This window comes from Capsicum annuum, chromosome 11 (assembly GCF_002878395.1).
Source record: "Capsicum annuum cultivar UCD-10X-F1 chromosome 11, UCD10Xv1.1, whole genome shotgun sequence".
Taxonomy (NCBI): Eukaryota; Viridiplantae; Streptophyta; class Magnoliopsida; order Solanales; family Solanaceae; genus Capsicum; species Capsicum annuum.
This window is the reverse complement of record NC_061121.1, coordinates 174853164-174871394: the sequence shown is the minus strand read 5'-3', so window position 1 is coordinate 174871394 and position 18231 is coordinate 174853164. Positions and strand designations below refer to the sequence as shown.

Below are 18231 nucleotides of genomic sequence, written 5' to 3'. Positions count from 1 at the left end.
TCAGAAATTAATTTGGAAAATGAAACTCCTACATTATGTAGTTTCATCCAACCCGGGGAACAAGAATGGGTATTTGGCCTTTATATCTTCCTCAGTGTCCCATGTAGCCTTTTCTTCCTTTTGGTTTCTCCAAATTATCCTCACCGAAACTACATCCTTGGTCCTCAATCCACGAACTTGCTTATCTAATAAGTCAACTAGGACTTCTTCATAAAACAAGGAATCTATAACACCGACATCCTCAATAGGCACTATCAAGAAAGAATCACGCATATATTTTTTTAGCATGGACATAAAATATGGGATGAATAGAGCCCAAACACATCGGTAAATCCAACTTATAAGAAATATTCTCAACTCTCCTTACAATCTAATATGGACCAATATAATAGGGACTGAGCTTCCTCTTTTCCCAAACCTTATGGCTCCTTTCATAAGAGACACCTTTAAGAATACCCAATCATTTACTTCAAACTCCAATTCTCTTCATCTTAAATCGACATAAGACTTTTGGCGACTTTGAATAGTCTTAAGTCTTTTTCTAATAACTCTACCTTCTCCATGGCTTGGTAAACCAATTCAGGACCAAACAACCTAGTATTCCTAACCTTAAACCATCTAATACTAAAACTATAGCTCCTACTACAAAGATCTTTAAAAGAAGCGATTTGGATGCTCGAATAATAACTATTGTTATACGCAAACTCTATAAGAGGTATAGGGTCAACCCAACTACCCTTAAAATCAATCACATAGGACCTTAGCATATCCTTCAAAGTCTAAATAGTCTGTTCTACTTGTCCATCTGATTGAGGGTGGAAAACGGTGCTAAAGTTTACCTGCGTACCAAAACCTTTCTTAAATAAATGCCAGAAGTAAGAAGAAAATGGTGTAGCATGGTCTGCTATAATGGACACTGGCGCGCCATGCAACTTCACGATCTCCTAAATAAACAACTTCACATAATCCTATACTGAGTAGTTAGTCCTCATAAGAAAAAAGTGATCAGACATAGTCATTCTATCCATAATGACCCAAATAGAATCATACTGATTGTGAGACCACGGAAGACCCATAATGAAATCTATATTAATAATCTCCCACTTCAACATAGGCAACTTTCTCTCTTGGAACATACCACTAGGCCTAAAGTGCTCAACCTTAACTTGCTGACAAATCATAAACTTAGCAATAAAATTTACCAAATCCCTCTTCATGTTGCTCCACCAGTAGATACCACGATCATAACTTACCAAATTTACCAAATCATAACTTAACATACCACGATCTCCTGTTTACATATATATATGACCAGGGAAATAGGGATCATGACATCTAAAACATAAGTTATTTTCCTTAAGATTTTCAGTGGTGAGGTTTGGTTTGAAGGAAACTCTAGGTCTTTGGGCCATGATCTATTATTTTGGGATTAGTTGGAGACATAAGTTCTATGGCATCAGGTTTAACTAGAGACTCCTTGATAACGGAATATGGCTCTCGAAGGATTGGTTTGGTTATGTGGATATTGGGAATTTCTAAGGTTAGTGGGTCCTTGGAGGGCTTTAAAGAAAGTTTCATAAGATTATGCTAACTGATATGCATCCATACTAGAGGTAGGATTAGGTAACCCCACTTGAGGTTTCAACTTAGGCTTCAAGCCACCATTTTGCCTATTATTATTGAACTCAGCCACTATATCCAGTAACCTAACATTGCCAAATCTCCTATAAACCTTAGTATAGAAAAGGAACTAGTTGGTCCCTTTTTTCTGTAAAATATGACTATCAAACTATACAACTACCTTATCCTTCATAAGCATTGAAAAATAACTCATCTTTACCATCTTAGGAATTTGGTATATTTTAAAAAATTGTTCACATTTGCAAATCCAACCCTTTGGGTTAGAGCCTGTGAACTAGGAAAAATTAATTTTAGCTTTAAAGGGTTTGTTTGGCATTTTTGGAGGGTTTGTATTGGGCAAATAAAGTAATGGGAGATTAATGGGTATTTGGTTGGTACCAGACAAGGGAACGATATTAGGAGTTGCAGTGTTTTGAGCAATGGAACAATAAAAGTAATGAAGGAAGAAGGGAGAATGGGGTTCTGACGTAAGGAACTGCCTGACAAGAGAAAATAGGAGGAAAAATGAAACTTCTCCCCATTAAATAACTAGTAATTGTAGATTGAGGGGTTACCTAACCCTAAAAGTTTGAAGACTGACCAAACTTGCGAGCTTGCAACAGACCTCGAGGTCTGGAAGTTTTTGAGCTTGGGGAGTAAAGGAGCTAAACAGTAGCTTCAACTCGCTTCAGAGCATCAAGTTGGGAGATAATCAATTTCAGTTTTTGATTTGGTCAACAAACTCCTTTAGCTAAACGGAGAACTGATTCTGAGAGAATTCCAAAGATTAAAACTGTTTTGCATTTTTAATAGCCACCAATTGAAATTGTGTTCTTTTTCATGCCCTCTTCAAGATCCTTGAACTTATCCTTCATTGAAATGTCGCAAGAATTGAACAACTCTGATACCAAGTCACGAATTAGGTTGTTTCAAGCTCTATTCATAAAGAACAAAAATGTAAAGAAGAGTAGAGATAAAGGTGAGAAGAAAAGAGAGAGGAAATTGAGCACAATATATTCACTGAAATATGAGAATTCAGTATAAGCAACTCATAAGGTAAAACAAGGAGTACAACTGGGTGCCACATATCTAGTTGATTTTAAGGAAAAGAAAAATTACAAAGGACTAAATAGCAATTACTGAAAGTATCACTAAAATACTTAAAGGACTACAATGACATAAGGAACATTCTAAAATCGTAAATAAAATAGTTTATTAACTGACATGATCAATATTTTCAAAAAGTACTTTTAAGGAAAGGGGGAACAAGTAGCTACAAATTAATTTAGTGGTGATAATCATACGGGTATTCTTATTCTTCTAGAAAAAACACTCATTCTTTTTCGTATTTTTTGCTTTTTAGCTGGAAAAAACACTTATTCTTCTAGAAAAAACACTTATTCTTTTACGTGTTTTTTGCTTTTTAGCTGGAAAAAATTAAAACTCAACTTATTTCTATATTTAAATGTTTGACAAAACTCCTCCGCGGACTAAAATAAGATTTTATTTTTTATTTTTATTTTTAAAAAAGTAATACTAACATTTCAAAAGCTTAGCCAATCATACTGCTAATAATATCCAATTATATTATTGAGAAATTGTTGAAATAAAAGAATACATTCGTAAAAAAATTAATCCCAAATCTCCTGGACATTGACGACACATGAACGTTTGTTTAGCTCCAGAGTCTGCCCGATTTGGAAAATTTGCCTGTCCTGTTTGTCCAATTTGACTTTTAAATCGATGAACTTTGTGAATTAAACAATTGGACTCAACAATATCATTGTGATTTAGTAGACTCTATAATGGGAGGTCAAAACAGCAAATAAATTGGTTTCCAAGTTCAGCCCCATTGACATGAGATTGATTTGCAATCAAACATATAGGCAGAAGGGCTGAGAGTTTCTAGCGATATGCAGTCATGCAAGTGACTATACGACAACCTTCCCTTAGTATTTACCCCTTAAAAGATCAACTATTTATTACCTAAAGGCGCTCAAGCACAAACATGTTAGAAAAGAAAAGAAAAATTCCAAGCTAATCTCCCAGGCATCAAATTTAAAAAGTTCCAAGTTCCAAGCTAATCTTGCAGGCATCAAATTTAAATATCAAACCTAAACACATATTATGAACAGCAACACCTAAAAAATACATACAATAACTTACAAATTGCAATAACCAAACTTCATTGTATAATTCTTGAACCTACTGCAACTAGTGCGGATGACAATGAAGAGATCACTTAGATGCGGATGACAATGAAGAGATCACTTAGATAAATAACTAGGGAACTGGTATGTCATCATTTTCCATGTTAGACATGTAACCATGAGCAGTTGATGCTGTTTCACTGTCCGCTCCTTCAAGTTCGGCCTGCCGTGCAAATGAAGATTATTAGTTTATGTAGTTTCCCTGATTTCAAACTATGAAAGAGGATCAAAATGCTCCCTATCCCTTCAAAATTGACAATGTGCTGCCCTTAGTAGAGCTTCACACACTGCTTTACAAACTACCATGCTGCCAGAGAATGTGCCAAACCAAGTGGTTTAATGAGAGGAATCTGAAATCTGAATAGTGTCATCATTTTCTTCAAAAATATGAAGTATGTTGTGGACAAAACACATGGATCAAGAAGCTAATTATACTGCCACCATTGCAATGACCCTCCAGTTCATTTCCTCGATTTTTGCACATTTCCGGCGTTTCGAGCCTCCCCACAATAGCTACAGGTCATGTCGGAACTGTTGGTTTGGTTGTCAGACAGTTCGTTTGGGTTTTAGGCTCACTTCTTTGTTTTGGAGATATCGATGTTAAGGAATTAATCTCGAACCAAAACTCCTAGTAAACGACCTCAGATAAGAATTCTGACAACGCCATCAGCTCTGGAACGTGGATTTTAGCCTAGGGGACCTTGGTTCAGGTCCCGAGGCTTCCGAACTCGTTTTGGGCTATTGAGTGGATTCTATGAAAAATGAAAATATAGGTGTGGGCCATATTTAGTTGAAACAATCTCGACTGAAAGTTTCAATGGTTCCATTGAGTCCGGAATGTCGAATTTGGTATTGTAGCATAGTTCATTTGCGCGCACAGGGTTCATAACGAATCCCGAGCACCCGATCGGAGTCCATTTGGACTTAGAGAAATCTAATGCCTGGCACCATCTGGTGCAACCGCTTAAGCGGTAGTCGCTTTAGCCTCCTTGGTTGTATGGCCGAGGACCGCATAAGCGATCCTTGTCTGCTTTAGCGTCGTTTTAGCGACCAACATGTCGCTTTAGCAATGTTGCATCCCTGTGCCCGACTGCTTTAGCAATGCTGTATCCCTGTGCCCGACCGCTATAGCAGCACAAGGGATTGTTAAATCCCCTTCTTCACCCAAATTTCTCATTCATTTCTCAATCATTTTTCATAATTATTGAGAGTTTGGAGAGTGGAAAACGTGGGGAATCATCCATTGAAGCTAAGGTAAGTTAGCCCAACACTCCTTGGTCATTTCCCATTATTTTCCATGTCAAATTCCATCCTTTTTCATTGTAAAATCTTAGAAATTAGATTTTTAAATCCCTAAACTTTAGGGGCTAATTTGGACCCCGATTTGTGTCCCGTTTGTGATCAACTTTTGAGCACACATTCCTTATCCTTCGAAAGGCCTCGTGACGGGTTCAATTTTGGATTTTGTTTGCAGTCTCCACAGGCCCGTTCTTGACCTGAATTATGACCCGACCTTTCATATAGCAATATGGGCCACATTTTACTCCTAATAACGTGTAGATTATTAGTTTGATAGTGCGGCAGCATTTTGGGATCGTGGAGCATAGGCGAACAAGTTGTAGCCGATACAAGGATCGCGATTCGGCATCGAGGTAGGCTTCGATCTACTTTTCTTCATAAGATAGTATGTAATGTAGATTGCATACTAGGTGGGTATATAGGACATGTTTATGGCTGGGGTATCATAACTTAGCCTAATTTAGGCGTTTGCGGATAGAAGGGTGAACCGACCCTTAAGATGAAATACTCCCTCAATCCTATTTTATGTGTCACCATTTCCTTTTTTGTCCATCCTAAAAAGAATATCATCTTTCCTTATTTGGCAACTATTTAAAGACATAATTTCACTTTTACCCTTATTGGTCCCACTTAATTAAAAATAGGAGTAATACATTTTTTTAATAAAGGATAATTTGGTAAAAATCATCAAGTCTTTTCTTATTTCTTAAACTTCATGCCCGGTCAAACTATGACACATAAAATGGGACAAGAGGTGTACTTATTATAGTTATAGAATCCTATTACCCTAGGTTATAAGCACGTTAACCGTAGTTTGATGTTAAGGATCCTTTAGTATAAGGTTTACTATTGACTTAGTGAATTGGATCATAGTTCCCCGGATTATAGTATTACCTTATGCTAGTTATATATTGTTGGGCTCTAGGCCGTGATTATGATACTTGTTGGACTCCAGGTGAGCATCCTACCCTTAGAAAAGACGTGATTCTGATTTATGGACACTTAGGCACTATTGATGTGTTGTTTGGATACTGGTGATGGCATGCATACTATTATGTGCGTTCATGCTCACGTAGTGGTACGATTCGAACCAAATCATGATTTCACTATTGTTTTCTAAAAACGAATTTGTTCCCACTTTCACTTATAACGGATTCTTTTATAACGAAAATCATACCACCTTACTTAATGATTTACAAGCTTTTGAAACCAAAGATGTTTTGGAAATTAGACAGAGACAGATTCTGATCCATGGTTTATCCACTCTTTTACCACTACCATTTACTTTGATCGTGAGATTCCGACCCTTTCTATTTTATTATGATGATTTAGTCCCAGTTATCTCGCGCAATGGATTTATAGACTTGCACTATTTTAGCCACGGTTTGAGTCCGTGCATTTATTATATATATATACATTTCTCTAGTACTAGACGGAGTAGATTGATGATGATGATGACTGGAATCCTGGATTGAAACCAAGCCAGTGTACACGGATATTCCCAAATCCCTTAGGGACCCTTTCATCCATAAGTCGTCGTGCCGGAGAAGAGAGGTCGTCGTAGGTCCTGCCTTTGCGAGTTGTTGAGCTGGAGAAGGTGTATACTCTTGACACGTTATGACACTTGGATCAAATAGGGAACTATGGATTTACTCTACATTCATTCATTCGTATCTATATTGTTTGGTGCTTGAATCCATTAGCCTTATGGGGGGTTGCATAGGTATAGGTTATGATTGTTGTTTGTTCCGTGATGTATTGAACCTTTCGTGCTTAAGGAGGCGCGAGTAGGTATTGTTTGTTCGAACTAGCCGGTTACTCATTGTTGTTATTATGATTAGTTCGTGGCAGGCTGATTATGGATTGGTACTGAAGTTGGAGGCATGATTCTGATTCCTTTCCTCTTTACGGTAAATTACATAATGGATAGTTACCTCATGGTTAGATATTATGGTTACGAACCCTAATTAAGCCAGCACTAGCTAGCCTACTTGGTTAGGATGCCTTGAGATGTTAGGTCATTACCTTGAGTAGTCCTATATATATATATATATGGTATTACTGTATATCCCTATCTTCCTTGTCTATTCTTGGCCTCGTATACTATTATATGACCTTCTTTCACCCTTCCTTTATATATTGACTACTGATATACAGTATTGTACTTTAGACCCTGATTACTATGATAATAGGACAGTTTATCCTTATTGCTCCCTTATCATTATCCTATTTAGCTTCCTTGTTAATTGCCTACAAATTATATTCCTGCTTTACATGTTGTTTATACTTGCATTATCTTTGGAGCTCAGTCGGTCGATGCCCACCGAGTACCACGTGTTTGGTACTCATACTATACTTCTGCAGCTTGTAGATCATAGTACAAGTACTCGCCATTCTAAGTATTGCTACTCTCCCTCTTATGGATTAAACTGATCTCTGCATTGTATTCAGAGACGGCTTGTACTTGTATTTATTTTGTACTTCACTTGGTACTCTTATTGTATTAGAAGGTTTTTTAGTGATTGCACCAGGTTTTGAAATTGCCTTATATATATTGATCTTTTTATCATATTTATTCCCCATTTTCCTTTCATCTCTTCTGATAGTCCGTTACTAGCTGTTTGACTAGGAATTGACTTACCTACTGGTGGGTTATAGTAGGTGTCATCATGACCTAAGAAATTGGGTCGTGACACACCCCATCCCAAAGACTGGAAATAATTCGTATACACGATTCATTCGATCATATTTTTCCGATTGCATGGACACTGCCACCAATATCCACATAGTTGGATTTTAGTTTGTCCTCTTTCCATTCCACATGATGTAGCTACTCCAGAACCTGGCTATTTTTACAAATCTTCTCTAAAGCAATGTAATCAAATATTTACATTTATCTGATACTTGGAGATAGGTAAAAAACAAAAACCTTTTTTATCAGCCTTTCAAGAAAGGGTAAAAAGAAAATTTAAAGCATAATGGAACATGTTAGAATAGGGGTAGGAACAAGAATAGTATATAAAATATACTTCGAAAAGGATTGTAACATAGTGTCCTACTTGAAAAGAGGATTGGAACGTAGTGTTTATAAATTGAGTTTCAGTGTAATAATGCAAATACACAATTAAATAATAATCTTCTCTTATATATCTCACATGTTATCAGAGCCTCTATGATCTTGGTAGAGAATCAAAAAATAAAAAAAAACTTCCACAGCCAACATACGGGTTATAACTCATATCGCCGCTCGTTTAGCCAATAATTATGTTAGCAAAAGTTGAGACAGTAATATATGCATGAAAAATAATTATACTGAGAAATAATTTGAGAAGCATCCGGGAGAGAGAGTTATCACTGTACTTCTTTCCAGTGACTACTTTCTCATATTTGATTTGCGTAGTACCATGCATTTTTCCGGTGACTACTTTCTCAAATATGACTTACGAAGCACCGTACATTTTTTCGGACTACTTTCTCATATCTGAGTTACGTAGAACCATGTGTCTTTCCGGTGACTCCTCAAATCTGATTTGTGTAGTTCTACATGTCTTTCCAATGACTCCTCAAATATGATTTACATAGATTCACCTTTCACATTTCGTTAGTGTTGTGTGAAAACCAACAAAACCAAAAGTTCCAGTGTCCCTGCAACCAAACAACAACCAGCATCACAACGAATAGACCTCCCACGCGCCCAGCGTGAGTGCCTTTTCTAGCTAGTTTTTCGGCGACTTTCTTGTTCAAATCTACTCATCTCTTGATTCCCAGACGATCCATATATTTTATACCAGTTTTTGGCAATTTTTCAGGAACAAATCGACTTTCTGACACGTTTAACTACTTTTCCTATCACTTTTTTAGTTTGTCCGTTTTCAACTGTGGTTGCCCGGACATCCCAAGCAGTCCTTACCAGTTTTCTTGCAGATATCTTCACCAAGTCCCTCACTGGTTTTGTATTAATTACATCTATAACAAGCTCGGTACATATGACCTGTATGTACCAACTTGAGGGGGAGTTTTAGAATAGGAGTAGGAACAGGAATAGTACATTGAATCCTACTTGAAAAAGGATTGTAATGTAGTGTGCTACTGGGAAAGTAATTGAAATGCATGGGCTAAAAATAGTCTCGGTTTAATAATATAGACACACAATTCAATAATATTCTTCTCTTATATTTCTCACATTCCTCACAGAATATATAATTAATGCATCTATGTCCCTAAAATTTTATGAAGAAGACACAGGAGATCGTTCATTCCCGAATGATGTACATAAAGCATTCCACATGCAAAATACTAATTAAACATTCATCTACCGAAAGTTCACTAGCTTATGTATATTAATCACAAAAATGTTGCAGTAGAATGACGCTTTAGCTTACCTTAGCTTGCCGATACTTCTCAAGTATCCGATGATATTGCTGGCGTGCCCCAGGAGATTCAACCATTGATAGAACTCTCGAGACAGCCTCATCGAGAGCAGCATCAACTTTTTGTTTGCGGAACACCTTGAGAATGTCTTCATCCTCACTTTCATCAATTGATTCTATGTCATGTCGAAATCCCCGAAGACCAACTCCTCGTCGACGCCACCTTAGCACCACCTTCTCCAAGATTCCAACAGCCCAACAAACCTTGTATTGCTTTCTAACCTGATAGCCTCGTACATGAGCCTGCCATGGAATCACTAGTAAATCACTTTGCTGAACGAATTATTTTCTATTCTCTGAACATTCTCCATCCACCCCTCACCCAAAAACCAAAAATAAAAAGCCCAACTGATGAATGCTCCCAACTTATATATGTCTTTTTTCAGATAAATATGATTACACTTCTATGTTAGTGACAGATTGTATTTGAAGTCTATCACCGCTTAACTTGCATATTTTCAAGTATAATGAAGCTTGAAATGACAATTTGACTAAACGTTTAAAGCACCTGTATCTTCACTACTTTCTGGCGGAATGCAAGGAAATCTTTCCGGCCTTTCCATCCTCGATATTTCTTCTGAATAGCTAAGGCTGCTGAGTTGTAGTCTCGTGTGTTGCGGAATGCCAACTTCGATGCAGCTGAAAGCCCGTGAATATCGTTTGAGAGGACACCATATTCATCTCCACTTGTGGTAGCAGAAACAACAGATTCTCTCAGTTGTCTTTTGCGGAATGAATGTGCTCGGAATGCAGACTGTATACGAGCAGCAGCCTGAGCTGCATTACGGACTGCAGCTAAAGTGTCCTTTAAAGAACGCTGATCCTCATTTATGGTGGCACTTGTGTTTGATATACTACTAATAGTTCTCTCTGCTTCCACATCGGCAGTACCTTTGGAGAGCTCGCTCTGCTCTAAAGTGAGGGATGAAAGATGACTCGTGAGAGCTACCTCTGAAAGATATCCTGCAAGTCCCTTATGACCGCAGCTGGAAGCAATTGATGCAGCAGTTTTACCAACTGGATCTCGTGAAGAGGGATCTGTAACAGCTCCAGCCGATGCCCCCGATGCGATGAGCGAAGCAACCATTTTTTCCCTGCCACAGATATGGATATTTAATAAACCGAAGTTATTACAGCTACCACGCATAATGCCCTTGAAGAGACTTGTCACAAGAAAATTCACTACACATGCAAACATCGACAGGGGCATATATAAAGGGAGAGAGATTTAAGGAGTTCACCCTGATATCTCTCTTTATTATTGTTCTTATATTTCTTTCTTGAGTAACCAAGAAAACCCAGAGGGCCAGTGATGTACAATTTGAGACTCGGTGAATAACAGGCCTGCCGTCTACCCTCCAATACTTAAATATCAGGCTTTTTTGTGTGGCAGGGTTCAAACATGTGACATGCACCTAACCCACATCACCCCGATATCTTGACATCCAAAGCTGAATCTCTCCATGTTGGTGATATATTACTCCATAATGAATTTGAGAAGTTGAAAATTACTGCCTAAGGTGCTCAACTTTAAAATTTCACATAGGCAAATTAGTAGTGAGATGAAATATTTTTCATAAAGCTGAGCAAAAATCAAAATATCATACATGTTCGTACTTTTGGTATGGATACTCAGAATGTAGAAGCGGGTGGTTTTTTGATACGAGCATGGTTAGCATGAGGTACATTAGAATAGGCTTCTACATATGGATGATATCTTGGAGCCCGGAGGATGCTGTGGAGCAACAAATACACAGTGCCATGAGCGATCAAGATGCCATTTGGGCAATCAAAAAGGGCCTTTGTGGGTTATTTCTTAAATAGCCACTTTTAATAAAAGGCAATAAGTATAAATAGTTGTCTTAGTCATTTTTCATCCTTAGACTTTGATGAATTGAAAATTGAACTCCTTTGAGAGTGTAGGGTGGAATACCTTTAGCGTAGCCATAGTGTAAGTGAGATTAATGATGGGTGGATTCCCATTGTTGATCTAAAACTTCTTAATCTTGATTTTCACAAGAGTTACTCCTTTGTGGATTCAAATCGAGTTTCTCTATTCTAATTGAAATCAAGTTCTCTTTCTTCCTTGGTTAATTGATTCAATTAGCCCTTCTTTCTTCTATTCTCATCTCAATTTCTTCTAATTCTCATCTCTTATTTCTCCACTATCTTTATTTTGTGTTGTTGATTTTTCGTCTTTTCGATATCAATTTTAATCACTCGATTGAGATCGTTATCATCGTGGTATCAGAGCCAGGTTAGGGATTCGTTTCTACGAATCTCAATCCTAGGCTTGTAAATATGAAAATATCAAAAAAAAAGGGGGGGGGGGGGGGGGGGGGGTTGAAAAACGTTTTTGGAAAATTTCAAAAAGAAATTTGGTCGATTTGAGTTTTATTTGTGTTTCTATCACTGGATTCGTGTTCCTCTAGTGTTTAGGGATTTAGATCTGAACATCTGGGTTGATTTGGAAAGAGTTTGTAATTTTCACCATTGTTGAGCTTGAAAAAGCTAGAGGATGGTGAAGTGGATTTGAAGATCTAGGTGGAATTGAAGGTTTATTTGTATTAGGATTTGTTCTCTCTATCAAAAGGAGCTCGAATCTAAAATTTAAGAGCAAATGGAGTTTAAATTCATTGGGGTCAATTTTGGAAGTTCAGCATCTTCATAGTGTTCTTCATAATTTGAAGTGGGTTTCAAAATTTGAAAATTTTGGGTCTAAATTGGAGCTTGAAAAGCATCAGGGTTTGTTGTTCTCTACAGCAAGGGGAGCTTGAATCTTGAACTTCGTCAAATTTGGAGGTAAAACGAAGGAGCAATAAATTTTGGAGTTCATTTTGTTAACGGTGTTCTTCATAGCTTGAAGAGAAAGAAAATGGGTCTAAAATTTTGATTTGATTAGGTTGGAATTGAGGGTTTAAAAGTATTGGGGTTTGATCTCCCTATAAAAGAAGCTTAAATCTCAAATTTTGTGAAACTTAGAGCTACAACAAGATATGAATTTTTTAAGTTCATCCATGTTCTTGGTGTTCATGAAATTCATGTCTTGTTGAAGAAGAATTATTCAAAAGGTGTTGTTTGATCCAAAAAAGAAAAAACAAAAAGGTGTACTTGTTTGGTACAAAGGAAAAGACCAAAAAGGACAAAGACTAGGACAAAAGGTAGTACGGGGGTGACCATAGGATACAATTCTTGGAAGCTTCCTAAAGTGTCGTTCTGCATGAAAGTAAAGTGAACTCAATGTTTCAAAACATGCATGTTCCGAAAAGACGAGTTCTTGAAACAAAATGATCAGTTGTGGGAGACCGGAGCTTTGGAGTTGTGATAGATGATTATAGTGTTATCAACTCTATAACCCCTTAGTGGTTAGCTTGCTTGGGCTGTCTTTCTTTCCAAAACAAAATCCTTTTGTTACTTGAATGGGATTTTTGGTTGATAGGAGAGTAAAGGTACCTATTTCATTTGAGAATTATTGAGAGGAGGTTTGGTGTGATATAGTACCCTTGGATGCTTGTCAAATGTGTTTGGGAATTCTATGGTTCCAAAGTCATAGACTTCCACATGCACAAGATTGGTACTATTACATCATGGATCTCAAAGGGCACCTTCTCTATTCTCCAACATGCTCTAATAAAGTCGATGCAAGTAAAATCATTACCTAGTTGGGAAAAGATTGTGCTTCATTGAGGAAATAGTTGAATGAAAAATTTGAAATATGGGATAAAAAATTGGATGATTGATCTCGACTACTTGAAAAGACCAAGTCAATATTCCAAAAGAGGCAAATTATGCATCATCAAGTTGTATCTAAGGAGTTGCCTTTGGAGGCAAAACAAGCTACTCCTTGTGCGGTTGTTGCTAAAGAGTTGAACATGCACGTCAAAACATCCACTCCTTGTGCACCAAAGTGGAAGCTAGAGTTGAAGGGATCTCCAAACCCTTCACAAGGGATCCTTGGCACTTATCCAAACTCTAATAAAATTGAGACAAAGATTGAGAGGAGTAAGGGTGTGACATGTGACAACTCTAGAATGGAAAAGGAGACGTTATGTGGAGTGATGTGAGAGGGTTGTCACAACCTTATACTAACTTTTGTAACCTTTCTTCCTTTTCTAGTTATCTTGATTATTGTGCAAGTATCCTTGAAAACAAGCCTAGTAAGGCACCACGAGCAATGACGAATCACGAGGTGCTAGAAAGCTTTTCAAAGGAGCAAATGTGTGCCAATATTAAAAAGTAAGGTGAATGCAATACTCCCTATGAGCTACAAGATAACAAATCTAAACCTTACACTTTGTTGGAAGTAGAAGATCCTTATGTGGCTAGTAGCCAATTGAGTGTAAGTGATGACTTGTATATATGTGAACTTAAAGATCATTTGCCTTGTGATGATCTTGATGGCACCTTGTTGCATGATGATAATGTCGTTGTGAGTGCTCAAACATTCGATGACCGGATTGATTCTTCTTGTACGATCAATTTGAGTCTACCCAGTGCTACAACTTGTGACTTGAGTGGAAATGTGTTGTCATGTAATAGGGGTAGTCAAATGCTAGTTGGCTATAATGGTGGTAATCATGTGTGTGATTCTTTTGAGATTGACTTGCTACCAACTAGTGCTAATTGTGGTGATGACCAATTTTCTTGTAAATATGACCTACCAATTGAGGAGTTGTGTGATGTTATAAATGAACATCAATTTAGTAATGGTAATGATGTAGTTGGTCATGTAATTAGACATGCAGGATCTTTACTTAGAGGTGATGGTTCCTTAGGTGTTGATTCTATTTTTTATTCTTGTCATGAGTATCTTGAGGTGGAGTATGAACTTAGGGATAATCTCTTATTCACAGATGACATGAGTAATGTGAATGATGAACATAGTGGTGTGTCATATAATGTTGGAAGTGTAGCCACTCTTGAAGGCTACTAATTCTTTGAAAATCCACTATGGTGTTATGCAAACTTTTCGATGACGGAAATCTCTTCTTAGAAGATGATAGTATGTTTAGTGGAATGGATGGTGTTCAAAAAGAAGGTGAGGTATGTGCTACAATTATCCCTTCATCTTTATGTGTTCCCAGTCTTGGTCAAGGACTTAATGTGCTTGAATCAACTAGTGAACTTTCTCATGAGAATACATTAGATGAAGTTGACTTGTGTGACACTTTTCTATATTATTTGTTTGCATATGATGATACTCATGCCTTTGAGTGGAATAAGTTGTGTGAAGATAAGAGCGCAAATGGGGCAAATGGATGTTTTCTTAGCCCGTTTTCATGGAATATCTTTCCATCTAACTCGGGTAATGGCACTTATGATGTGTTGCTTCGTCAAGATGACAAGCGAGTTGTGCCTTAGAAGAGTCCATGGATGTTCAAAACTTGTTGTCACCTTCATAAGTTAGATAATTTGAAGTATCGAATGGGAGACTAAGGAGCATGCTTAATATCATGAGTAGAGGGAACACAAAGGTTAGATAATTTGAAGTATCGTGGGAGACTAAAGAGCATGCTTAATATCATGAATAAAGGGAACACAACTTGGCGGGAGGACCATTGGTTTTGCATTAAATTAGTTATTAATCGATTCCTCAGCACCTCTAGTGGCATGACTTTGTGAACTCACTTCCCAAGGGAAGTTGTCTTGAAAGGAAGGGTAATGTGTTCCTAAATGTCATTATTCCATCCTCGGATGTTCCAAGTTGTAGTGATTTGCTTGCTAGCTCTCTTGAGCATGTTGGTACTCTTGTATATGGTAACACCTTGAATGGGGCTCATATTCTTGTTTCCTTTCTCTACTACCTCTTTGCAAATGATGAAGCCCATTTTGTATTGGATTTGTTTTGTATAGAGATAGGGGTTTCTTGGGTTCATCCATTTACTTTTGTGACCAAACTATGTGGGTCTTTCATACCTTTGATCCTGATAAACCCATATGGGTGTGGTGACACCACCTTCAGTATGGTTTTATGGCGGAATAGAGAAACAATTGTGCCTTAGGACTTTTGTGGTTTCTATGTTCCATGATATTTCTCCTAGTTGTATCCTTTGTACGTTGTACAATGCATTTCTCTTATTGAACACAAAGGATTCTTGGTTGTATTTCAAATTTGTGCCTCCTTGGTATGATGATATTGGTGTCAATCTTGTGCTAACCCTCATGATATGAGGAGTTTTTGGTTGCTTGTCCTTCATATGTTTTTGTAAGGTTCGATTTGAGGACGAATACTTTTGAAGAGGGGGGGATATTATGAGCATGGTTAGCATGAAGTACATTAGAATGGGCTTCTATATATAGGATGATATGTTGGAGCCCGGAGGATGCTATAGAGAAACAAACACACAAGGTCATGAGTGATCAAGATGTCATTTGAGCAATCAAGAACGGCCCTTGTGGGTTATTTCCTAAATAGCCACTTTTGAGCTATTTGTGTAAAGGCAGTAAGTATAAATAGTTGCCTTAGCCATTTTTCATCCTTAGACTTTGATGAAGTGAAAATTGAACTCCTTTGAGAGTGTAGGGTGGAATCCCTGTATTGTAGCCATAGTATTAATGAGATTAGTGATGGGTGGATTCCCATTATTGATCTAAAGCTTCTTAACCTTGATTTTCACAAGAGTTACTCTTCGGGGAAGAGTGGAAGAAGGGGCGATTCTCGAACGCGGAAAAGGATACAATGAATTCGAAAGAATTGAACGAGTCGTATGAGGTGAAAATCTCATGTACACACATCTATAGAGTGGCAGTAAGGGTGACTTATCTGTCAACTTTTCCTATCACCCCAAAAAAAAACGAACTCTGTCTTACGTAAAGTTGCCAGAGTACGATTAACCTCTGGATTTGAAATCACTGCTTATACACCCAGTATTGGCCATAATTCACAAGAACATTCTGTAGTCTTAGTAAGAGGAGGAAGGGTTAAGGATTTACCCAATGTGAGATATCACATTGTTCAAGGAACCCTAGATGCTGTCGGAGCAAAGAATCGTCAACAAGGGCGTTCTAGTGCATTGTAGATTCTTATCCAGGACTTGTATCATTTGATGATGACATGTGAATCGCTAGAAACATGTGAAGTGTATGGCTAACCCAATAACGAAAGTTTCGTAAGGGGACTGGAGCAAGCTACCATGAGACAAAAGATGATTTTTGTTTTTTAACAGTTTGGGAAATGGAAGCTGAGCTTCCCTTTGGTTCTCCCCGAAAGCGCCCTTCCTTCTCATCTCTTATTTCTCCACTATCTTTATTTTATGTTGTTGATTTTTCGTGTTTTCATTATCAATTTTAGTCACTCGATTGAGATTGTTATCATTTTTTAATCTTTAAAATAACTGAGAAATCCATAGCTCAATGGTGCACAGTAGGAAACTTTGTGGATGATGCCCCTCCTCTACCCTTCTCCACTTAAATGTCAGGCTTTTGTTTTTGACAGGGTTAGAACCAGGTTCATGTACCAAACCCTCATATCACGCATTGCTGCTCTTACCACTAGGACAAAGCCCTGGGGGCCAGAAGTGGAACATGGATAAAATGAGAGCTACAGTGATTAGAGAAGATACTTATCAAACAACAAAAACATAAATTACCTCCCAAAGCGTGCAGCCCAGTGCAGGGCCGTCCAGCCGTTAATATCCCGGAAGTTAACACTGAGTCCAGCATTTAGAATTGGATGCAGCGCCCACTCATATCCCAATCCAGCAACCATGTGAATTATTCCTTGCTCTTTCTTAGATAAAGAACAGCCTATCTGATTATCTTTTTGTTGCAATTTACAATAAAGCCACTGCTGGAACTTGTCTTTCAAAAGCTCTTGAAGAAGCCAATCAATGGTTATCATTGACGTTGAAGTTCCAAACAAAAGAGATTCAATGACCTGGGACCATGAATCTTCATTTGCTTTGGATTTTTCCAAGAAATCATTGGCTAATTCAGAACTATCTCCTTTTTGGACAGATAAGTCTGACAAAAGCAGCTGCACGAACCTGACAAGCAACAACAGTTCCTCTGAACTTTGATACGCTCCTACTACATCAGGTTGATTATTTCGAGCACAATCATCAGGCTCAACCCGGTATTCAAACTCCCTCACCTCACTGCATGACTCCCGATTGCCACTAGTAACACAGAGGGTGACTTTACCAGGCAAGTGCCGAGGAGCTTGACAGCAGATGACACCTTCTTGAATGATCTGAACAGGAACTTCAATATCACCAAACATGCAAGCCCACGTGCACTCTGAAGGATTACAAAGAAAAGATCCAATGATAACAACCTGCATTGAAGAGCTAGAACGTTCAAAATAATAATAACAATTTTTAAAAGAAAAAACTAGATGAAAACCAGCTGACACTATTAAATACACCAGAGTAACTAACTTATGGATATCCTAAGCATGGCCAATACACTTAAGTTACACAGCAGGATTTTAGAAAGCCTTCTTGAAAAGCTATCAAAGTGTACAGGGTCTCCAACTGAACAAAGATATCAAAGTTTAAGGGGTTTTCAAGCATTGAACATCTCCAAGGTTGAAAAAAGACAGTGGAATTAGCCACCATGAGTTGGTTGCTGGAGCCAGTAGCATCTCTTCTTCATTTTGACCTTTTTTATTATTTTAAAGTGCTATAACTTTTTTAGCATACAGCAATAATGAGCCACATTAAGTCATCAAA

At 37.7% G+C, this 18231-nt stretch overlaps 1 protein-coding gene across 6 annotated transcripts in view; it reads right to left on the bottom strand.

Annotated features, from left to right (window-relative positions):
• Window positions 1-3650: 3650 nt before the first annotated feature.
• LOC107853435 (calmodulin-binding transcription activator 4) overlaps window positions 3651-18231 on the bottom strand; it is a 33310-nt gene continuing 18729 nt past the window's right edge. For all 6 annotated transcript variants that reach the window (XM_016698428.2, XM_047399097.1, XM_047399096.1 and 3 more), the window contains 4 exons: window positions 17149-17834; window positions 10068-10653; window positions 9512-9802; window positions 3651-3993 (listed from right to left, as the gene is read on the bottom strand). In XM_016698428.2, the coding sequence (XP_016553914.2) occupies window positions 3904-3993; window positions 9512-9802; window positions 10068-10653; window positions 17149-17834 (1653 nt within the window). In that variant the 3' untranslated portion in view covers window positions 3651-3903. The remainder of the gene's footprint in view (window positions 3994-9511; window positions 9803-10067; window positions 10654-17148; window positions 17835-18231) is intronic.